The following is a 21,482-nucleotide window of genomic DNA, read 5'->3' on the forward strand; positions in this document are numbered from 1 at the left end:
AATCCATGTGCATGGTTGATCGGGACTTGTATTCTTCCTCGATATCTGGTTTGAATCCAATTTCCTCGTACATGCTGATTCCATGTATCTTGGCCCTTGCATCGACAAAAGGAAAATCGAAACTATCACCGTTATACGTTGCGATGACGGTTGGCTTGGAATCTCTGATATGTTCAAACCATCTCCGGATAACCGCAGGCTTGGTAAAAAAACATGAGCTACTCTTTTTCGTTTATCCACCCGACGTTCTCTAAGCTCACCTCGTCAGGCTCGTTGAACACTGTGAATTCACCGGGATACTCATCCTTTGGTGTATATTCAAAATCATCAATGTCTTCACCCACAATCTCTCTATTCGTGATCAAGTAGCCCATCCCGTCAATCATGTAAGAAATCATCATGATTTGGTCCGTTTGTTGATCTGGAAACTTGAGGGGCTGCTTTGTTGTTTCGATATCATACGCCATGACGACTGGGTCCGCACGCTTGACACGATCGGGTATTCGTTCCAGCGTTATAACGCCCGTGCGGGAGGTGACGGTATACCAGAGTCCGACACGAATATCTAATGGTGCGTGATATCAGCGCCGATTCCCGCGTGAGGAGTAAAAAGCTCACTGAGATCGATTGCCACTCGTAAATGGTACGCCAAGTCATGTTCTCGGACTTCAATGATACATTCTGACGGCTCTTTATCCTTCTTCTTTTTCGTGTCGTCCTCTGCACCCCATGCTCTGTTTTCGTCATCCCCATGACCGTTGGCTGCCGCCTCCGCACTGACCACATCGGCATACGCATCAACGGCCGTGAATTTTTCAGAGTTGCTGCGTGCAAGAGGTAGCAAGTCACGTCGGATAGTCTGGAGATCGGCAGTATTGTGGAAGAACAGTTTAAGGAATACTGGAGGTGCCGATAAAAGGTGGTTTGGCTGGAAGGACAATGCGATTGAATGAGCTTGTGCGAGCGTGTGATGATGTTTCCAGCACATGACCGCAACTTACGAGGCTTAGATCCCACTTTTTTTCTCTTTCTATCCTTATGATGATACCTTCATATCGTTTCAAAAGCCATTCCTCGACGATGCTCTCTGTTCCCCCCTGCCGACGTGTTAACTCGTTAACACCCAGGTGTGAAATACGACTTACCCGACAGGTAAGATAGAAATACGGCTCGTAAGGTATGGACACCTTGAATGAGCCTCCATCATCTTGGATGAAATAGTAGTCGACAGCCGCTAGACCTCCAGGGTGCACATCGCTCGGCACAAGTGTCTACAATCGGGCCAAACCCCCGCGCGTCAGTATCACACTTATGCGCGCGCTGCAAGACCCGGATAACTGACCTGGTGCATATTGACCAACCAGCCGACCTTTTCTTCGCCCTCTGCCCTCACACTCTCAAACCTCCAGAATCCAATCTTTTCATCAATCTCATCGTAGACCTTGACCTCTTCAAATTTTTCGGTGGCGGCGGTTCCATCTTCACGATTAGCTTGATTAGTAGATGTAGCGGGGCGGCGGTCGATCCCATATGCGACACCACCGCCGCCGCCGCCTCCGCCTCGACCCCGTCGCCTGCCTGTAAACCGGGTGTTGCTTCCAAATCCGGATCCGGATCCCCGACCGCGTCCTCTGAAAGATCCTCTGGAGGGCATGGGCGAATACGTTGCGGGGGGGGGTTGTAAAAGGCAAGTGATGATGAGTCGAGAGAGAGAGGGAGCAAAACGCGTAAAATGATGTTGTGTGTCGGTGGTTCAGGGGGGACGCGTCGCGAGAAAGGGCATCGCTCGTTCAAATTAATAAATTATTTTAATGTTTGCCATGTGGGCCAAGCTTGAGAAACGCGTCGCGTGGCTGTTTTTTTGCTTCCGTCTTCTCTTAATCCGTGCTCGCGCCTCGCTTTGGCGAAAACGAATCTCTCGGTTTGCTTTTCGACATTTTCAGTCAAGTGATCCAAGATTTTTCACAGCCCATGATGATGAAAATGCATGAATGGCGCGTGTTTTCCGACTCTATATATCTCTGTTCACCAGAACAGTCTTTTTTTTTACGACCTGAGGAACATGGTGTAAACCTCATTATGGGTCTCTTCGACATATGGATATCCCAGCTTTTCCAAAAACTCGTCAAATGCGGGGTTGTCCTGGGACGGGACTTGGACGCCGATGAGGACTTTGCCGACGTCTATCAACGAAATGTTTTAGCTTTTAATACGTCTAGTAGCGAAAAAGGAGGGGACGCACCGGCACCGTGGTTTCTGTAATGGAACATGGAGATATTCCATTCGACCTTCATACCTTTTAAAAAGTTTCCAAGTGCCCCAGGTCTTTCCGGGAACTCTGTACAAAGGCCAAGTGGTCAGCGATGAAAATGTGAAAGAGGATGAGACGGACTCACCAAACCTAAAGATCCTTTCGTGCTCCACGGCACTGCGTCCACCGACCAGATGCCTCACATGACTCTTTGCAAACTCATCCTCGCTCAAATCGACGGCTTCGATCCCATGCTGTTTAAACGATTCGACCATCTCGTGAATCTCGTTTGCGCGCGCTTCGGGTGAGGGCCCGGAGGACGAAGAGGATGAGGAGGAGAGGAGGAAGGAGCAGATGATGTAGCCGGTGGAATTGTTGGAGTGGCGGTAGGAGAACTCGGTGACTGCGCGTGAACCGAGGAGGGAGTGGAATTTCAAAAAGCTGTCTCCACTCAGGACTTTTGTGACGACGCAGAAGAGAAAAGAACCCACCTGCCAGGCTTTTCGGGCACTCGGACACTCATCAGCACTTCTCGTCGTTCGCCGACATCCGCTCGCTCAGCGACGAATCGGAGTCGGCCAAAGTTCATGTTACCGCCGGAGATGACGGCGACAAAGCGTTTACCGGCGCCTTGGAGGTTGTTTCGGATAATGTGGGCTTTCAGGCCTGCGAGTGCGAGGGCACCGGACGGTTCGGGGACAGATCGGGTTTCTGCCTGGGATTAGAGGGTAAATAAAAAAGAAAAAAGGGACACACCTTCAAAGACATCCTTGATGGCGGCGCAAATCTCGTCATTGTTGACAAGCACGACGTCGTCCAAAAAGTTTTTGCATACGCGAAAAGGTTCTTCGCCGACAAGCCTTACCGCGGTACCGTCTGCAAACGGGCCGACTTCATCGAGGAGGACCCTCTTGCCGGCCTTGAGTGAGCGGTCCATGGCATCACCGTCAACGGTCTCGACACCGTAGATTCCGACACTGGGCTTGGCGACTCGCTTCATGTACGCCGCGATACCGGCCGCAAGGCCGCCTCCGCCGACGGAAGCGAATATGCCATCGATCTGGTCGGCATCTGTGACTTGGCGGCAGATTTCCATGGCGACAGTTCCCTGGCCGGCGACGACGTAGGGGTTATCGTACGGGGGCACAAAGGTCAGGCCCTTTTCCTTTTCGAGGCGGAGACACTCGGCCTTGGCCTCGTCAAAGTCGCGGCCGTGGAGGAGGACGGTGGCGCCGAGACGCTGGACGTTGCGCCACTTGATGGACGGGGTGGAGACGGGCATGACGACGATGGCGGGGATGTTGAGTGCGTGGCCGGAGAGGGCGACGCCCTGGGCGTGGTTGCCTGGTGGGTGTCAGTGCAATAGAGGATTGTTCATAGACCAGGGGCGTACCGGCGGAGCACGTGATGACGCCCTTTTTCTTTTCTTCGTCGGACAGACTGGCCATCATGTTGTAGGCGCCGCGGATCTTGAATGAGAACACGGGCTGGAGGTCCTCCCGCTTGATCCAGATCTGCGGAGCGTGAGTGCATGTAGTGCCTGTGCGGCGACGGACGCACCTCGTTGCCGAGCCGGGCGGAGAGGTTGGCTGCATATGTGAGAGGGGTTTCCTTGAGGTTGAGGGGCGCGGCGTAGACCTTGGCTGGGGCGGGTCAGCGCTGGTGCGGCCAAGGCGACGACTCACACATCAGGATCATCCTGAGATAGTCGGGGACCTTTTGTCCCTGGGCATCGTCGATCAGGAGATGGGCGGGCAGGCCTTGGTAGAGGTGGGAGGGGACGCCCTCGTCCGTGTGCTGCGGCGGGAGGGCGGGGATGGGCGCGGTGGAGGTGTACTCGTTGGTCGTCGGCGGCGACTTGGAGAGGTGGCTGGCGGCCGGGCGGGCGGCGGGGACGGGGATGCTGCGGCGTGAGCGGGGCGTTGGCGGTGGACACTCCCGGTGTAGGCGCCATCAAATAATAGACTAGTACGTTCGAATAGTGTAAATAGCACTTACGATGCGGAACTAAAGCGCGAGACTATTTGCGCCCAGCCTAGTCACCGATCTTCTCCACACCACGATGGCATCGCAGAAGGGGGCGCACTACCACCAGGCACTCGCCCACGCCCTCACCGCCGGCGCATGGTCCCACGCCGCGCCCGCCACCACGCCCCGTGCGGCGCCCCTCTCGTGGCCCGAGCTCGTCCGCAAGTGGGGCAAGCACACCCAGCACAGTACGTCCCCCGCCCTCCCCCCCGCCCCCGCTCACGCCCGCAGACACCGCCCTCGTCCACCGCCTGCGGGACATCTCCCTCCTCTACCTCGCCAGCACGGGCCGCCCCTCGCACTCCCGCCCCTTCCTTGCGCCCCCGCGCCCCGGCCCCCACCCGAGCCCGTCCCCGCCCGCCTCCGCCGAGAGCGAGTCCCCCACCGCCTCCTCCTTCGTCCACGTGCCCCGCCCCCATCTCCGCCGCCGCCGCCCCGCAGACGACGCCCCCGCCGCCGCCCGCCCCGCCGCGTTCCTCAGCGCCGCCGACCTCGACGGCGACGACGCCCAGGACCAGCGCGCGTGGAGCGAGGGCGAGGCGTGGTGGGCCGCCGTCCCGCCCGACGAGACGAGCGACGGCGCCGGCGAGCTCGAGGCGCTGCTCGCCAGCGGGCACCTGCCGCCCGCCGAGCGCGAGTCCGCCAAGCTCGTCCTCGCATACCACCTCCATGCCGCCGGCGCACACGACGCGGCGCTGCGGCGCTACGACACCGTGGACTGGGCCACGGACGCCAGAGCAGGCGTCGTCGAGGGCGACGCGGCCGTCGTCGACAGGCTGCGCGCACGCTGTCTCCAGGGCCTCTGCCACGAGCTCTCGTCGACGCCCAGCCCCGCGCTCGCGCTCCAGGCCTACCTCGCCACCGTCCCGCTCTTCCACGCCCTCGCCGCGCCGTCCTTCGACGCCTGCCGCGAGGCCTGCCGCTTCCTCGCCACCGCCCTCTTCCGCGCCGCCATCCTCGCCGCCCGCCAGCCCGCCGGCGCACGCGCACAGACCCTCGCCATCCTCCGCACCTTTCACGCCTGCAGCGCGTCCTGGCCCGCCTCCTTCAGGCCCGTCCAGCGCCAAAAGATGCTCGTCCTCTACCTCCGCGCTCTGCTCTCTCCCTCGCCCGCGCCGGCCCTCCCGAGACAGCAGTGGGAAAAGCAGGTATCGCTCGCACTCACGAACGGCCAGGCCCTGCTCGAGCAGAGCACCACCTTCCCGCGAGCCGGCTCCGTCAACCACCCCGTCGTCCTCTTTGCCCAGCTCGCCGTCCAGCTCTACACCCTCCTCCCGCGCTCCCGCGCCCTTTCCGACCAGGTCGTCGGCCTCCTCTGGTGGGCGACCACACTCACCTTTCAGTCCCAGTCCATCCTTCGCGCCCTTATCCGCGTCCTGTCTGACAGAGAAGAATACAGCGACGCTAAACGTGTGTTCGAGCTCTACGTCGGGCTCGTACTCAAGGCGCGGCAAACGGCCCAGCCCGAGATCGCCCTCCAGCTCCAGCGCCGGCCGACAGACGACGATGCCGCCCACCCCGCCGAGATCCAACGCCAGGCATCCCAAGCGACCCGCACCGCCGACCCGTCGCCCGAAGCAGATGCGCTCGTGAGACAGGCAACGTCCGCATCACACGAGGCGGATGACGATACCGATTTCGTGCAGACCCTGTTGGCGGGAGCGAAATTGCTGACGGAAGGGATGAATGAGCCGGAAGAAGCGTGGAGGTATGCGTGTCTCGCTGGGGATGTGGTCCAGGTCGGTAAGCTGGCACATAACAAGGAGCTTGAGGCGAGCGTCGAGCAAGTCAAGGGGATCGTTCGAATGCTCATGGCTCGGAGTATGTCCATTGTATTCATTCCTTCATCCACTCAGACGCTAACCATAAAAAGACGTAACCCCGCACGAACGAGCAAACTACCAGTCCCAGTCCCTCAACCACCTCGCATTCTCCACCACCATCGCACCCACCCCCACATCCCTCTACCACCTCGCACACGCCTACGCCCAGGCGCGAAAAATCCCACAGGCGATCGACGCCATCCGCAAGAGTCTCGAGATGGACGAGAAGAATGTAGAGGCGTGGCATCTTTTGGGTATCTTGTTGACGAGTATGCGGGATTGGGAAGCGGCTAGAAAGGCGGTCGAGGCCGGGTGGAGAGTGTGGGAGGAGACGGACGAAAACGAACGGCGGATGGAGGAGGGTGTGGAAGACGGTGCGGCGGCGCAAGATTTGATGGCCACAAGGCCTGAAATCAGCTCGAAAGATTTTGCTGCGCCTTTTACCGACACCGCCGCTTCGTCACCTCTCGTCCTTCCCACAGGTGCATTCCCACCCCTCCCACCCCTGCCCGCGTCCCCGCCCACATCCTCTTACAGACTCGCCCAGGTCATCAGGCTGAGAATGACGCTGAATATGATTATCGAAAAGACGATGGGTTGCGAAGAGGCAATGGTGAGGCAACAAGACTTGTTTGCATTCTTCTCCGCCAGGTGTTCGCTCGCGGTAGCCAATAGGCAGCCACAGTCCGGTGCTGCTGGTGGCGAGAAGAAAGAGGTGCCGGATAGGGAAGAAGGGTTGGGTGAGAGTTTTGTGAATATCAAAGAACAGGGTGAGTCGATCTCTTCCTTTCTCTCCATTTGACTGACTGCTAAAAAGAAAAAGAAAAAGATTCACCGATCCCGATTACGGCCACCAGTCCCGACGGAATACCTACTCTCGCGACCCCTATCCCGCCTACACCCACATCCCTCGACCCGGCGCCGCTCCCCACAGAGGTGCAGATGATCAACGAAAACACACTCACACCATTCCGCAGCGTATCCGAAAAGGGCCGACGACGCCGGTCTTTATCTTTATCGTTACGATCCAAGAGTAGTAAACCCAAAAACCAACTAGGTGTTTTACCAGCACGTGGTGGTGGTGGTGGACGTACGGCGAGTCTACGCGGGGCAGTGTTATCTGGAGAAATGGAAAAGGCGACCGATTACGGCGGCCTCCAACCATTGGCACTCGTCGGTGCCAACCCGCGAGGCCGCACCGTCTCCCACTCCACCGCGCCCTCCATCGTGCCCACAGCCATTCACTCACACTACCGTTCCTCCCGCGCACGTCCCTTTCCCTCCCCTCCCCCCGCCCCGCCCCCGCCATCCGCACCCTCCAAACCTTCACCCCTCGATAACCGTTCCCCACAAGAAAAACGTATCCTGAGCGATCTATGGCTCGCCTCGGCCGCGACGTTTAGGCGATGGGGTAAGCTGGAGCAGTGCTTGGTGAGTGTGATGGAAGCGGAGGGGCTGGATCCTGGGAATGAAGATGTCTGGGTTCAGCTCGGGATGTATCATGTCGCGAATACGGCAATGACAATGTCTTCAAAAGCTTCAGCCGGAAAGGAGGAGGAGGAGGACGATGACGGAGAAAAAGAACGAGTGTGGAAACCGGCGGAAGAAGCATTTTCCAAATCCCTCTTACTCAAAACCGACCATCCACCAGCGCTCGTCAGTCTCGCCAAACTCTACCTCTCCACAAGCACTTTCCAAAACCTGTCGACCTCGACCCCGACGGACCACGCGCCAAAAAGGTACCAGGGTGCCGATCTGGCTGAATCGTTGCTCAACCCGTTCACACAGTCGATCGGATGGGATATCCCCGAAGCCTGGTACTTGCTCGGTCATGTGGCGAGGGTGCAGGGGAGAGAGGAGAGAGCGAGAGAGTGTTGGGAGTTTGCGTTGGGATTGGAGCAAGGGAGAGGAATTAGGGATTGGTCGTGTTTGAAGAGGTGGCTATAGTTTCTTCTTCCTTCTTTCGTTCTAAATTCAAAAACAGGTTTTCAAAGATATACATGTGATGGAATATGGCATTTTATTTCTTCCTTCTTCTTTTCTACGATACAATTGCCCCTAGATCTAGTTACAAGAAAAGAAAAGAAATCCACACTTTATATTTCTCCCCCCTAACGATCTATCTTCTTCCAAGGACACACTTTTCAACCCAATACTCGTGAATCCTCATATCCCCACTTAATTCAGGATGGAAACTGGTGACCATCTTTCTCCCTTGTCTGATCATCACCTTGCCCAAATCGTCCACATTGGGTTCACCCAGTGGCGAGTCGCAAGGCGGCGGTGAAGGGAGGTACTCGGCAGGAAGAGTGGCGAGGACTTGAGTCTCCTCCATGTCTGTCTTTGTTGGCGCAAGGCTGTGCACAGCTGGCGCACGGATGAATACTGCGTTGAATGGTCTCGAAGGGTCGGATAAGACGGGGATATCGAGAGCCGCTTCGAATGATTCTAGTTGGGCTAAGAATTCCATCATCGTCTAAGCCACCGCCTTTTACACCTTTTGAAGCAATGTGGACGAGGAAAAGGAAACTCACTGCCGTAGAGGTTTCTCCAGACCTTTAAACCTTTTACACCGCCCCAGCCTTTCACACCCTTCTTCTTACCTCCTCCAATCCCATCCTCTTCAGCCATGAGAATCATACCCGCACACGTTCCCCACATCGCTTTTGAAGGGTCTTGCGCGAAAGAGAGGAGAGCAGGCAGGAGGCAAGGAGTAAGTGAGGCGAGATGGGATATGACGGTGGATTCACCCCCGGGAAGGATGAGGGCATGGCATCGCTGCCTCAAGTATTAGGAGCGTGATAATAAATTTCGGGTATAAGTGTCATGGAAAATAGACGTACAGATAGTTCATCGGCGTTGCGCACCGGAATAGCTTCGATCGTGTGGCCATGGGGACGTAGTCTGTTGTATTGTGGATAAACCGTTCAGTACTGTTTCTTTCATTACTAGCAAGTATGGGTTATTGACCTTTGGAGATAGTGTATGTGCTCAATGAAAGCGCCTTGAAGAGCTTCAATGAGGTATGAGTAAATAGTATGGACTATGGCTCGCCAAACCACCACGATGAACCTACCGAGTACGCCGATGACGACTTTCTCTGGTACTTGTTCAGGCTGGATTGTCATTTCTACTTTGCTGACAAGGTTCTCCCAATGTGTAAGTTAAAATATTGAGGCAGAAGAATAGATGCAAAAAAAATAAGAGAGATCGATTCCAGCTATGATGATCGAGCCATTCGTTTTTTGCCGAGATCGACTCGCAAAGTCAACAAAATCTCGGATCGCGAATTGCCGACCAAGCTATTAAATTCAAGGTACGTTCGATTATGGAAATTATACATACACCATGGGTATCCCAACATCTAGAAAAAGGAGGAAGAAAGAATGGTAGCTAGTCTACAAAAATATCACAACCTGCTTTAAGGAATAAGAGTGTATGTGCCAGTAACGATAGTAGCTTTTACTTTCGGGCCTTGCCTCGAGTCCCCTTCTTGCCCCGTGGCTGTTTCTTTCGCCTCTCAATACACCTGGGACAGATCCAGTTCCCTGCAGGAGTTTTATCCAGACCGAGACACCCAATGTGATACTAAATCGCCCAGAGCTGTCAGCAACGCCACAGCCAACTATAAAAGACATGGACTCACCCATTCAATCTCACAATCGTCATCGTCACATCCAATCATCTCGCCATAACTGACCTGCCTACAAGTGCAGTACACCTTTGAATCTAGATCATCCCCAGCACCTCCAGTCTCCTCACCCATCTCCATCTCGGCATACCTCTCTCCTCTCTTCGACCTATCGTCGTCACCGTATCCCTCGGACTCTTCCTCCTCGAATTCTTCGGCAGCAGGAATATTTGTGCTTGAACGCTTACCGCCTCGCCTTGATGGACGCTTGAGTTCAGCCGTAGGGGGCATGACCGCGGCGTAGCCAAGAGTAGGCGTTACGTTTGCACTTCTCACACCGCTGCCTTCTCTGCTGCCTGTATCCAAGCCCAAACCATCGGTGCGCTTTGAGTCGATTGAAAAAGAGGGTTGCATGGGTACGTTGCTGCGCTTTTCGTCGTTGCCTGTTCGTGATTCAGTGTCGGAGCCTCCGTCATCGGCTTCACGGCGGGCCCTGTTGGCAGCAGCGGCGAGTTGACGCGCAGTACGGGGTTCGATGGGTTTCCCGCCAAAACCAGAGTTAGAGACGACAGAGTCGGTAGGTGAAGTCGCTCTGTTTCTGCTTGCCCATCAGACCAGTTGGCGTGTGGGGACCATACAAGATAGACGTACTGCTTTCTTCGCTTAACAGGCTTCTTCTTCTCCCCGCCCGCACTCGACGACTCATCATCATCCCTTGCCCCCAACTGTTGCACTCGACTCCTCTTCTTTTTGCTAGGCGTATCACCCACCTTGGTCTCGGACGGTCCCCCGTTTGCGGTATAGCCCCGACTGCCGAACGGCGAATTGGCAGCCCGGGCAACGCGGCGAGAATTAGTAACCGGTTGAGGGAAGGGAAGAGTGAGGGATTGAGAGTAGGGAGAAGGTGGGGATGGAACGAGCAAGGTGGAAGATGCAAGGAGATTGGAGATATGTTTCTGGTGGTTCAAAATCTGGATCCGGGGGATGAGCAAAAATGTTGCGCGACCCAAGGGAGAACAAACACTTACGCCATCACAAGCACCGGCAGCTACTCGAATCTTATCATCACCGCCGAGCTTGTACCTTGCGGCCTCCTCTGCAATCTCCTGCAGGAGCTCAAACCGTTTTTCTGGTGTGACATTGGGATCTTGGATCCAGTCAATTAGCGTGTAGAGCTTCTTCTCTAGGCTGACAAGAGTAGCTACATCCGGCTAAATCAGCTTTTGCGCCCAGCGAAAAGGTCGTAAAGGATATCCGCTTACAGTATAGTACAGCACCAAGCTCATTTAGGTCGCTGTGAACTCTTGTGAGCTCTGGTGGGATCTGGTCGAGAGTATCCATGATATCCTGTATGACGAGGAGGTCCTGAGCGTCGTTTGTGGGGGGTGGAGGTGAGGGGGATGGAGGTTGCAGAGCTGTGAGCTTGGGTGGCATTGTAGTGTGGTTCTATACGGGTACGGGTGCGTGTAGGGCGAATTATATGGAGACTGTATGGAATATAGGGGAATAGGGGAGGATATAGGATATGCCGAGCAGATTATTATGGGAGGGTGCGGAATGGCAACAGCAACGCGGAGATCACCCACAACTCCGCCGCTCACACACCCGCCACGCATATAACTCCGCCCTTGATAAGGCGTCTTCCGCCGGAAGCTCGGGACGTGCCGGCTGTCTCTCCCGTCGGTCAGGCGTGGACGATCTAATCTCGTGACGATTTGAAGAGCAACCGTATAAAAGCTCGGGTATACAGATTGACATCCCCAAGTCACCTAAGCAAACATCATGTCCAGCGACAAGAGCCAAGTAACCCCTTATGGCCAGTCCCAGGCCACTCAGTACAAGACTCATCCTTTTCATACAAAAGGTGATATCACCCTCGTCTCTTCTGACGGTGTCCTTTTCAAAGCCGATGTCTGGTGTCTCGCTCATGCCAGGTGAGTTGAGTGTAGCAGGTTGCTTCCTAGACGAAGATTTCCATACACTAACTAGAAATGTCTAGTGCCGTCTTCCACGACATGCTAGAAATGTCCAATCCCTCCGTAGCAGATACTTCCACCCCCGAATCCATCTCTGTCCCTGCCAAACCGCCTCACCCATCCGAACCTATCGATATTCCTTTCCCCTCTCGCACCCTTCAGCTCTTCCTCGACCTTAGTCGAGTATCAGACGATGTCATGTTAGCCATCACTATGGAAGAAGCGGGAGATTTACTCTCCTTTTCCCATCTCTATGACTTGAGAGAATTCGTGCTTAAGAAACTCAAGGATCGGGCTATGGACCTCGGCCGACGAAGACCTTGGGATCTTCTAGTCCTTGCCTCGAGACTCGACCTTGATGATCTAGGTGTCTCCGCCTTGGAGGCAATGAATGAAGATACTTTCGTGAGGGGACAAAAGGGAAGCACATCCAATTTCTGGGAGTCAATAGCGCTTTTGCAGAATGGGTGGCAGAGTCGGATCATCAAGTCTGTCATCGATAAACCAGAAGGAGGTTCGGTTCGACGTCCAGGGTATCCCGACGACTACTCGTACAAGACGGGGTATGTGTTCAAGCTTAGGGATTGGTCGGAAGCGGGGAGGCGGTTTAGAAATACCAGGCTGCGAGATGAGCAGTAGTAGACAAAGAGGTAGCCGGATCCGGTGATTGACAGGCCATGTAAGATACAAACAATTGTCACACGATGCAGGGTATGTAGAAAATTGTCCCGAAGATGACACACTATAACTCTTTCTATGCTCTGACTCCCTCCCACTGTTCACCTATCGGCACGGCCCCAGGCAACGGTACCGGCACCAAAACCGTAACCTCCTTCTTTGCAGGCAATACTCTCACGGTCTGTGCCGCATTCTTCATGTATGATTCACATAAGACTCCTTGTATCTTAGCTTGCCCTTCCGAGGACCCTCCTGGAGAATCCAAGGGATAGATGGCGACGTTGGGAAGGAAGATAGTACCAGCTCGAGTGGGAAGGAGTACAATCTCGACTGAAACATCCTTTTCGGGCTACAGAGAGAAATGATCAGTCTCGTTTTTGCATAGCAAGTTTTGAGGCTTACATCCGGGACGAAATAAGCCTTCTTCTTCCCTAACACTATCCAATCCTCAGGATTGACTTGAACGTCGTACACCAATCGCTGGGTTTTCTCTTCTTTCGTGAGTTCAGATGGTAAACCCATCCATTGCGAAGATGTTGAGAGCTTGAGCAAAAAGGCCAGCGGTCGACCTTGGTAAATGGATGTGCTTGGTGATAAGGTTGGAGTCAAGGAGATCGCTGTGAGTAGCTGCGTGCATATCGTCAGTTTTGGGTGTGTGCTTTTTCTCAGACTGGATTGACATACGCGACGTTGAGGAACATCAACCGGGATCTCAAGGCTTCTCCATTCTGGCAAGGTCGCCGATTTGATAGACTTTCGAGCCATGTTAGCCTCGCTTTTTTGGGATTTTGCATCACGCTTACTTCGCAAAAGGCCAAGCCACTATCGCCCATATCCTTTAGTTCATAACGGAAAATCTCTTCAAGGGATTCCCCGATAAGATAGCTTCTCCACTTTGAGCGATCGGCAAGGATCTCGCGGACCGCGCGTTCGATAGATGAGCGTGAAGTAGGGGAAAGAGAACGTAAGGCGTCGGTAACGCTAGAACGTATTTCTGCAAAATAGTACCTATTAGTGTATATTCTTCTAGCCACTAGCTGTAAGGCACATTTAAACCAACCTTCGTCTATTTGGCGGTATTTGATTCTCAAATTTAAAGACGATACAGGATCTATTGTCGCCGTCAGTTATATCTCCTTGCATTATATCAATGTGTGGACTTACCACCATCCTTCTTTCTTCTTATCTTGAACAGGAAAGACAATGGCTGACTAGCCACAGATACCTACGAAGTAACTTCAATCAGCAATCGATCATTCCACACAGAAAGTGATCCGCATACTATGGGACCCCCTCCCTGCTTTCTACAACTCTCCACTTCATATCCACTCCCATCGGGGGCAATCAGCGCGGCAGAAGCGATCCTCAGGATCTCCTTATCATCAGGCGAGACAGTGAAATGGGATAGCAAACTATCACAGCGATTAGTGGATCTGTCATAAACAGAAGGAATTCCTCTTGACTCACCAGTCGGGTCGGAAAAAGTCTTGAACGTTAATAGTCAGGGGAAGACCCGTGTCGATTGTTTGTACATCCACCCATTGTCGAACACCTTTGTCCGTATTGTGTAGCAGCATGATGTGGGCCTTCCACGTCTTGTTAGTTTCTGAATGGTGATAAAACTTGTTGCTGTTGTCCACTTACTCGCATGTAGTCCGTAGGCGGAAGACCCGTGTAGGGTATGCTTATTCTCACTGTTTCTTCAGCTCTGATATCGCCGATTGTAATTAAGCCTTCATCGTTTAACGTAAGATCTTATACAATCATTATCAGCTACCTTCTGACGCATCTCGCATCTCGCATTTCGCAAATGGACCCACTAGTCTCGTCCCATTTGGCGTCTTCAAGGATGAACCCAACCCCTCTGGTCAGAGATGTCAGATTCACCCTTACTTCTTGCAAGTCGACCTGGCCGTTCTTGATATCAAGGATCACGAGAGTATCATCCGTCAACTTGACTGTAAAGCAATTAGCCGCACATTGCAGGTAACGCGATGTCATGTGATAGCCCACTATTATAAGGCATCCTTAACGTACCTTCATCTCTTCTGATGATTACCGACCTTCCTGAATCTTTCAGATCATAATTAAAGTTGAGTTGACCAAGAAAGAGAGAGGCTGATTGAAGGTTATATATCCCATGAGTAGACGTCTAGAAGCTTCTGATCAGTTGATTATTCAGCGGTACGGAATTAGAGGTAGCGCAGCATACCGAACTTGAAAGTCGAATAAGGTTGACGCCCGGATGAAGACTAGTTTCTTTCGCTGAAAAATGAACCACGCCGCCAGAATGAGGATGGCTTAGTCTGACTTCCACACCATCCGCTTCAACATCCTATCATTGGTTAGACGTTCGTCTGATCTTTCTGGTCGGTATAGCAGATATGATTCGATACTTACAATATCCAATTCATTCGTTATCTCAACATCGACAGTTATCTCATTGCGATCAATCTTTGTCTCCTTCCCCAACAGCCTAATCGAGAACGACCGGTGGCCCTCGACTGTGATGAGGTATTAGGATCTTTTCTACTTGCGAATTACATAACACTCACCGTTCCATACCTCATTCACCTTCTTCAACCCCTCAATCACTTCTTTCAATAACTCATCCTCGTCTCCATCTCCTGTTTTCCCTGTTTCTCTGACAGAAACTTCTAAATACCCAATTGCCAACTCTCCCCACTCCATTCCATCTTTATCTAGCTTTTTGGACGCCTTCAACGCTACTCCCAAAGCATATTTTACCACTCTATCCCATACTCCCAATTCCTGACATTCCTTCGCCAATTCTTGGGCTTGAGTGTAAGCTTCATCCCATTGATCTAGAATAACAGCGAGACCTAGCAAGTTTGTCAAGGGGCGGATGCAAGAAAGGTTTTTGGCGCATTTGCGATATGCAGCAATGACTTTGAGAGTAAGATCGCGATACAATGCGAAGAAATTGGAACGATCGGCTATGGCCGCCAGGAGAATAGAATTGGACATTTGCGGACGAGATGTGGAGGAGGAGTCTATTGGGACAACTGGCGATGAAGGCACAGAGGAGGCAAGGGTTGACTCGTCGAAGAGGACGTCTGACGTGGAGGATTGGGGGACAGAGGCAGATTGGAAGGATTGGAACGGATATGTGGAAGGTAAATGTCCTGACGAGACACCCAAGTGTTCTACCTTTGTCCCGTGTCAGCTCTCATGCTCGCTAGCAGAATGAAGACGAGATTTACTTGTATACGCGCAATATCTAATAATTCAGATCTGACGGATTCGTATGCCGTCAGGCCAGAGTAATCATTGTTTGGACGTTCAAGTCGCGCCCACTGATCACATTTGGAGACAATGTCCATGCAGGCGGTATAAGTCCATGATTCGATAAAATGTTCCGCAAGATCGGCCTGTAACAATGTAAATATCCACAGTGAAGACATGAGGAGTGCAAACAAACCTCGTTCTCCCTCAAGCGATTTGCAAGGCTGGCAACAAACCATTGACCCCTCTTGGCGACCTCTGTTATTCTTCCCAGTTTCCCTAGCAAGATACCTTGCCTGGCAAACAGATATATCCTAAAATCAAAGACACTGATGGAGCTAGACCTCAGCATTTCCCGATAGGGCTTCATGGTTGTGTTCAGTACAGGCAATGAATCGTCACGAGATCCCGTAGCACCAAGTTTACCAAACCACGAAAGGTTTTGCTCCTTCAACACCTGGATGAAAGCTGCCTCTAATTCTTCGTAGATGATGAGTGAGTCCTCCGGCAGATTGACCCCTTCAAATGATTGTGCCAGAGATTCCTGATTTCCACTGAGTTTTTGCCTCAAAACGCAGAGTGAGGAGGGCGCACCTTGAGCAAAAACCATGTGCAGAAATTCCACCCCACCATCACCCTTTGCGCTTCTCCCCGCTTCACCTCATCCTCTCGTTCCAGGATTGCAGAATCAAATGCAATGACAAAACACTCTTTCAGTTTGTTGATAAGCTCGGGCCACGCAGCTGGATCATTCACCCCTGGCGGCGGTAAGTTCAACTGAACGCATCTGTCGCATAACGGGTCAGTATTTCAAACAAAAAAGAAGGATACAAACAAACCTATCGCGCTTTCCGACATTGAAATCCGCTTTGAGCTTTCCCAGTACGCCTTTATCCTTTCCCCAAACCGTCTTGCCTGACTTGTCTGCAGCACTATTTGGTGGGTTGACAAGCACAATCAGTGGCGCGTGCGGAGTTCTGCGAGCTGCAAGGAGAGAGAGCCAGTCTCTGATGAAGTTCCGCGTTTGTGATTTATAAACCTCCCCGTCCTGAGAGCCAGTTTAGCGTCAGCTGGCTCAATTGTCATTGCTTCTTGAACATGATGACGCACTTCGCAGACGACAAGACACATGTTGACCAGGGGCGAGTCCAAAACGCTGACATTTTTATCTCTTAGACTGGTAACTTCCCCCAAGTCCACAAGGTCTATGTCTACCTCTTGTATCGTCCTCAGGGATGTTCGAGAAGATGATTTCCAATGAAGATTACGGAGAGGCAGATGAGCCTTTATGCCCGCCACGGCATTGTGGAGGACTGATGAGCTTGATGAGGCGGGAGAAGGGGTAGGATGGAGGGTATAGGTGATTGTGGTCAGCGGCATGGTTACTGAGGGAGTCCGGAGGTTTGGAAAAGAAGGGGATAGCGGGAAGTCTACGGTGATTAGACATCCGCGTGTATAAGAAGATGGTCTCCGAAGACGAACGAGTAATAAGGCAACAGAGATAAGAGGGGCGAAAACTGTAGACGTCATCACTCTTAGCTACCCAAATTCACAAAATTGGGTATTGAGATGGTCAAGTGAAAGAAAAAGCCAGTCACAATAAACTTTCCCACTGCATAGCAGCATGTATGCTTAACAAGCAGAGCAAATTTGTCTAAGATGCTGAACACAAAGAGACAGAAGAACTCCCCCAGGCATCTCAGACATCCAGCAGTTATTAAGCCATTAAAAACCATTAAAAGGAAACCGAGAGATGAATTTCCTCAAGTTTTATTGGGATTGGGCCACTCAGTTTTCCGGCTAAAATTCCCTGCCGCTTTCACCCTTTCCTCTTTCGACCAGCATTTCGACTGGAAAAGTTGGTTAAAAACATCAAAAATTGCAACCAAATCCATATCCCTTCCTATAACCCCCCACACCCCCATACAAATTGCCTGCAATGCCTGTCCGAATCAGATTCGCCCGTCACGGCCACCGCAAAAATCCCATCTTCCATCTTGTCGCTATCAACTCTAAACGACCGCGAGACGGCAAGCCTCTTGAGCTCTTGGGCGTGTACGACCCCATCCCCCGTGTGCGAGAAGGCAACACACCTCCAGCCGCCGCCAATGTTTTTGCAAAGGGTACCGAGGATATGATCGTAAAGGAGAAGAAAGTCGAGTTGAATGTGGACAGGATAAAGTACTGGTTAGGCGTGGGCGCGCAACCTACTAGGAGTGCTGTCAAGTTATTGGAGAGGGTGAGTCTTTGTTCTAAACAATTGGTCGAATGTTGTGTGATTGACTTCTATGCAGGGAGGTGTTCTCACCACTCCCCACAAGTGGCAACATATGTGGTCTCCTCCCCCTTCAGGAATCCCACAAACAGGAGCAGCTAGTGGAAAGGCGGTGGAAAGTACATTGCCTTAAGGGATTATGCACATCGAGGTTCTATCTATGTCCTACTATCGTTAGAGCGCTACATCACGCATTCGACTGGAGGCATCTTCATTGCTGGATATCTCATACAACATGGTTTTGCAGATTCAAGCCAATGATACAATCACAGTGGGTATATCATCGCTAATAAACACCATTTCTATGAAGAAGATAATATACAAGCCTAAACTCCTACTCCTTCTTCTTCTTCCTCTTTTCACCCTCCTGTTCATCGGCCTTCCTCTTCGTGCCAGCACTCCCTTCCTCTTGCTCCTCTCCTTCAGCATCATCATCCACTCGTCCTTCCTTCCTCGCCTTCCTCGCATCCCTCTTCTTCTTTTCCTCCTCCTTCCTGTAAGCTTTCAACTCTCTTGCTGTCATTTTACTAGTGTCCACCTCATCCTTAATGTCTACTTGCTTGACTTGAGACTGAGCCTGGGTGCGAGCCTTCTTGGCGGGACGCAGTTGCTGAGGTTCAGGTGAAGGGCTTGGTGAAGGCATGATAGGGACGGCAACAATTTCGGGGGCAGGAGGAGGGTTAGAAGGGTCTTCAAGGAGGGACCCTGTCAGGGAAAGCATTTGGTTTGTGACTTGCATCCTTTTCCACGATGCTATCAACAACGACACTTTTTGAAAGAGATGAAAGAGGGAATGAAACTTACCCAATGACGGTAAATTTGACTAACTCCCTCTTGCCAAAGAACTCGCCAGTCTTTTTATTCCTCCACCTACCCGTTTCCTTTACTTCCATCTCGTTTTTATCAACATACTCGACTTCACTACCGTCGAGGCTTTCTGTTTCAACGACTTCATCGGTTTCCTCGAATTCATAGAGGTCGGCGGGGATATGCTGGATAGGGATAGAGACGTTGAAAGCGCCAGCGAAGATAAGGGACAAATGGGATGGGGAAGAAATGGAGTGAATACCACCTGATGGCAAAGTCAGCTTATATTTCTTATATTAACAGAAAAGTCATAGACACACGGAGTTTTTGTCCAATCTTGGGAGCCCAGTAGATGGCATGGAATTCAACGTTGACAACCTCAAAGGGACATTCATTTATGATCTTTGCTGTGTCATCATCGAAGCTATGGTCCCAATGGGCGATGAGAACACCCTTCACTTCGGGCACATACCTGTTAACCTTATCAGCCTCTTTACCATACCCCCACGCTCGAGACCTGGATCCCACTCACTGCATGATCATCCCATCCAGCTGATCTCTCACACCTGCCATAACATCACCAGCAAACTTGGGAGGTACACTTAACCTCATTCTCATCTCCCTATGCTCAAATGGAGATTTCTCTCCCTTTTCATGCTTTTCGCTCTTGGACTTTTTGTCCTTTTTGGACTTGGACTTGTCGTGGTGATGTTTTTCTTTACCGTGTTTTTCCTTGGACTTGTCTTTCTTGTGTTTGGAAGATGAGGCTGTGGCGTTTGGGGCGGACATAACTGTCTGCTAATGTAAGAGGTTCCCCGAGTATTGTGCAGGAGTATGTAAGATGCAAAGAAGTTTTAAATATATTTAAGAGGCACGAGGAAAAAACTGAGAGTTACCGGTGGAAATGGTGATGTCATGACATAATTTCTCTCTCAACTCGTAAACATCTCGAACGAATAACGAAAAGTAACAAAGTAATCAACCGACGAACGGATACTGGCTCTTATGTCAAGCACCCAATATCTGTGCCTCAGGATCTGTTTTTTAAAATCCCACAGGTGATATATTTGACCGTCCCCAAACCAATTCCCCCAAATGCCGTTTCTCCCACGAACATCATTCCCGTTTTCGCCTAACACCCCTTCGTGGTTCGCTGGCCACATGGCTCGATCCCTTCGCGAACTGCCCCCATTACTGGAGAACATCAACCTCGTCATTGAGGCTCGTGATGCTCGATTGCCACTTACAAGTATCAATCCGATTTTTGACGGGGTATTGAGGCGGTGGAAAGCTAGAGCCAAAGTGGAAGGAGAAAGAGAAAGAATCGTCGTTTACACGAAGAGGGATTTGGCTGAAACCAGGTTTGAAGGGGTAAGCTATCCATCCCAAACTGGAGCCACATCATTTACTGACATACTTGATTCTATGTTAAAGCCCTTGGCAAGAGCCTTTGTGCAAAATGGCAGCCAAAAGATCATGTTCGCGGACACTCGCAAAAATTCAGACGTCTCTCATATCCTGCGTTACGCCGTCGGTGAGTTTCTCGACTCTCCTAATCATGCCATCGTTCTCTAACCAGAGATCTGGCAGACCTTGCTCAAAAGTCTGTTCCGTTCTCCCCAACATACTCTATCCTTGTTCTTGGTATGCCCAACGTCGGCAAATCATCGTTACTGAACGCCCTTCGCCGAGTTGGTCTGCGCAAGGGCAAGGCGTTCCAGACTGGTGCTTTAGCTGGTGTGACCAAAAAGTTAACTGGAACGGTTAGAATATATGAGGAACCCCAGGTGTATGTGTACGATACGCCTGGAGTCATGATGCCCTATCTGGGTAAGGGTGAAGAAGGTGGAGAGAAGGGCCTGAAATTGGCTTTAACGGGTGAGTATTGTGGCAGTTTATAGTCGGTTCCGAGCTGAATTTCCTCTGTAGCGGGCATTAAGGAAGACTTGTTTGAATTAGATGCCATTTCAGATTATCTTTTGTGGAAGTTAAACCGTCGCTACGTCTCAGAGCCATCGCGTGAGACCCATCGTCAGCTCCTAGATATACAGCTGGCTGATCTTTAACAGTCCCCTCTTACCTTTCCTCACTACCACTGCCGCCCTCTTTCGAACCTACTGACCATCTTCCTACTCTTCTTTCCGCTTTATCTAACCGTTTAGCTGCAAAGCAAAAGGGCGGTGAGGAAGATTGGGAGAGTGTTATGCGATGGTTCGTGCGAGCATGGAGAGAAGGTAAGATGGGAGAATGGACACTGGACGAATTGGTGCCGTACCGACCAGTTGAAGTTTTATTACCACACGAGGTGGACAACATGCGCTTGGGAGGCGAAACCGTTGACCTTCCTGTAGCCGGCGTTCCAGAACGACAGATGTCGCAGGGAGAATTAGATACTCATGTCAATCAGACCGTCACTGCATATCTCTCGACCCTTTCATCCTCAACATCTCTTGAAAACCCAGCCTCTGTCTCTCAGCAGCGCAAAATATCCAAGTCTCAACGTCTTCAAGAAAAGGATGCGAAGTTACGAGGGAAGGGTATCAATGTGAAGAGGAGAGAAGAGTGGCAGCCGGGAGGTGTAGTGAGTGGGGGCAAGAGAAAAGGGATGAGTGTGAAGAGTACTATGGGCGCTGCAGGGAGGGCTGTCAGACGGCGAGGATAAACAAGTATAAAGAAGTGGTAAAGATATAGCAGTCGTGCATCATATTTTCATCATTGATAATAACAGTTGCGAGATATCTCTTGGTGTATGTACAATTATCCTTTC

The 21,482-nt window shown here is 51.8% G+C and overlaps 10 protein-coding genes across 10 annotated transcripts in view; 4 read left to right on the plus strand and 6 right to left on the minus strand.

Annotated features, from left to right (window-relative positions):
- CNBK2100 (hypothetical protein) overlaps nucleotides 1-1,654 on the minus strand; it is a gene marked incomplete at both ends in the record, with an annotated part of 7,442 nt that extends 5,788 nt beyond the window's left edge. Inside the window, 6 exons of the mRNA XM_767746.1 lie at nucleotides 1-199; nucleotides 261-565; nucleotides 619-928; nucleotides 1,002-1,097; nucleotides 1,146-1,271; nucleotides 1,343-1,654. The exon at nucleotides 1-199 is cut by the window's left edge and continues 7 nt beyond it. Coding sequence (XP_772839.1) covers nucleotides 1-199; nucleotides 261-565; nucleotides 619-928; nucleotides 1,002-1,097; nucleotides 1,146-1,271; nucleotides 1,343-1,654 — 1,348 coding nt within the window. The remainder of the gene's footprint in view (nucleotides 200-260; nucleotides 566-618; nucleotides 929-1,001; nucleotides 1,098-1,145; nucleotides 1,272-1,342) is intronic.
- A 392-nt stretch (nucleotides 1,655-2,046) lies between these two features.
- On the minus strand, nucleotides 2,047-4,205 carry CNBK2110 (hypothetical protein; the record flags this gene model as incomplete). Its single annotated transcript, XM_767747.1, has 9 exons — nucleotides 2,047-2,183; nucleotides 2,243-2,338; nucleotides 2,397-2,692; nucleotides 2,743-2,962; nucleotides 3,008-3,595; nucleotides 3,645-3,765; nucleotides 3,812-3,894; nucleotides 3,937-4,154; nucleotides 4,186-4,205. 9 exons carry the CDS (start codon nucleotides 4,203-4,205, stop codon nucleotides 2,047-2,049), a joined length of 1,779 nt encoding a protein of 592 aa, XP_772840.1.
- Nucleotides 4,206-4,313: 108 nt separating this feature from the next.
- Nucleotides 4,314-8,049, plus strand: CNBK2120 (hypothetical protein; the record flags this gene model as incomplete). Its single annotated transcript, XM_767748.1, has 4 exons — nucleotides 4,314-4,467; nucleotides 4,511-6,111; nucleotides 6,185-6,872; nucleotides 6,920-8,049. 4 exons carry the CDS (start codon nucleotides 4,314-4,316, stop codon nucleotides 8,047-8,049), a joined length of 3,573 nt encoding a protein of 1,190 aa, XP_772841.1.
- Nucleotides 8,050-8,221: 172 nt separating this feature from the next.
- CNBK2130 (hypothetical protein) lies at nucleotides 8,222-9,230 on the minus strand (the record flags this gene model as incomplete). The annotated part of the gene is made up of 5 exons (XM_767749.1): nucleotides 8,222-8,559; nucleotides 8,637-8,880; nucleotides 8,946-9,006; nucleotides 9,073-9,115; nucleotides 9,179-9,230. The coding sequence occupies 5 exons, from the start codon at nucleotides 9,228-9,230 to the stop codon at nucleotides 8,222-8,224; spliced, it is 738 nt and encodes a 245-aa protein (XP_772842.1).
- Nucleotides 9,231-9,564: 334 nt separating this feature from the next.
- Nucleotides 9,565-11,167, minus strand: CNBK2140 (hypothetical protein; the record flags this gene model as incomplete). Its single annotated transcript, XM_767750.1, has 5 exons — nucleotides 9,565-9,690; nucleotides 9,749-10,331; nucleotides 10,385-10,704; nucleotides 10,762-10,934; nucleotides 10,996-11,167. The coding sequence occupies 5 exons, from the start codon at nucleotides 11,165-11,167 to the stop codon at nucleotides 9,565-9,567; spliced, it is 1,374 nt and encodes a 457-aa protein (XP_772843.1).
- Nucleotides 11,168-11,515: 348 nt separating this feature from the next.
- Nucleotides 11,516-12,348, plus strand: CNBK2150 (hypothetical protein; the record flags this gene model as incomplete). The annotated part of the gene is made up of 2 exons (XM_767751.1): nucleotides 11,516-11,667; nucleotides 11,733-12,348. The coding sequence occupies 2 exons, from the start codon at nucleotides 11,516-11,518 to the stop codon at nucleotides 12,346-12,348; spliced, it is 768 nt and encodes a 255-aa protein (XP_772844.1).
- Nucleotides 12,349-12,463: 115 nt separating this feature from the next.
- On the minus strand, nucleotides 12,464-17,013 carry CNBK2160 (hypothetical protein; the record flags this gene model as incomplete). Its single annotated transcript, XM_767752.1, has 19 exons — nucleotides 12,464-12,736; nucleotides 12,790-13,014; nucleotides 13,072-13,140; nucleotides 13,191-13,381; nucleotides 13,448-13,498; nucleotides 13,552-13,612; nucleotides 13,670-13,799; nucleotides 13,855-13,982; nucleotides 14,032-14,141; nucleotides 14,208-14,345; nucleotides 14,425-14,539; nucleotides 14,600-14,722; nucleotides 14,788-14,891; nucleotides 14,943-15,558; nucleotides 15,612-15,779; nucleotides 15,830-16,177; nucleotides 16,228-16,420; nucleotides 16,473-16,681; nucleotides 16,744-17,013. 19 exons carry the CDS (start codon nucleotides 17,011-17,013, stop codon nucleotides 12,464-12,466), a joined length of 3,522 nt encoding a protein of 1,173 aa, XP_772845.1.
- A 559-nt stretch (nucleotides 17,014-17,572) lies between these two features.
- CNBK2170 (hypothetical protein) lies at nucleotides 17,573-18,041 on the plus strand (the record flags this gene model as incomplete). The annotated part of the gene is made up of 2 exons (XM_767753.1): nucleotides 17,573-17,872; nucleotides 17,928-18,041. The coding sequence occupies 2 exons, from the start codon at nucleotides 17,573-17,575 to the stop codon at nucleotides 18,039-18,041; spliced, it is 414 nt and encodes a 137-aa protein (XP_772846.1).
- Nucleotides 18,042-18,242: 201 nt separating this feature from the next.
- On the minus strand, nucleotides 18,243-19,504 carry CNBK2180 (hypothetical protein; the record flags this gene model as incomplete). Its single annotated transcript, XM_767754.1, has 4 exons — nucleotides 18,243-18,648; nucleotides 18,713-18,980; nucleotides 19,036-19,187; nucleotides 19,248-19,504. 4 exons carry the CDS (start codon nucleotides 19,502-19,504, stop codon nucleotides 18,243-18,245), a joined length of 1,083 nt encoding a protein of 360 aa, XP_772847.1.
- Nucleotides 19,505-19,810: 306 nt separating this feature from the next.
- Nucleotides 19,811-21,377, plus strand: CNBK2190 (hypothetical protein; the record flags this gene model as incomplete). Its single annotated transcript, XM_767755.1, has 5 exons — nucleotides 19,811-20,086; nucleotides 20,150-20,249; nucleotides 20,306-20,593; nucleotides 20,645-20,734; nucleotides 20,785-21,377. 5 exons carry the CDS (start codon nucleotides 19,811-19,813, stop codon nucleotides 21,375-21,377), a joined length of 1,347 nt encoding a protein of 448 aa, XP_772848.1.
- Between the last annotated feature and the right edge of the window lie 105 nt (nucleotides 21,378-21,482).

Source organism: Cryptococcus neoformans, chromosome 11 (assembly GCF_000149385.1).
Source record: "Cryptococcus neoformans var. neoformans B-3501A chromosome 11, whole genome shotgun sequence".
In the NCBI taxonomy this organism is placed as follows: domain Eukaryota; kingdom Fungi; phylum Basidiomycota; class Tremellomycetes; order Tremellales; family Cryptococcaceae; genus Cryptococcus; species Cryptococcus deneoformans.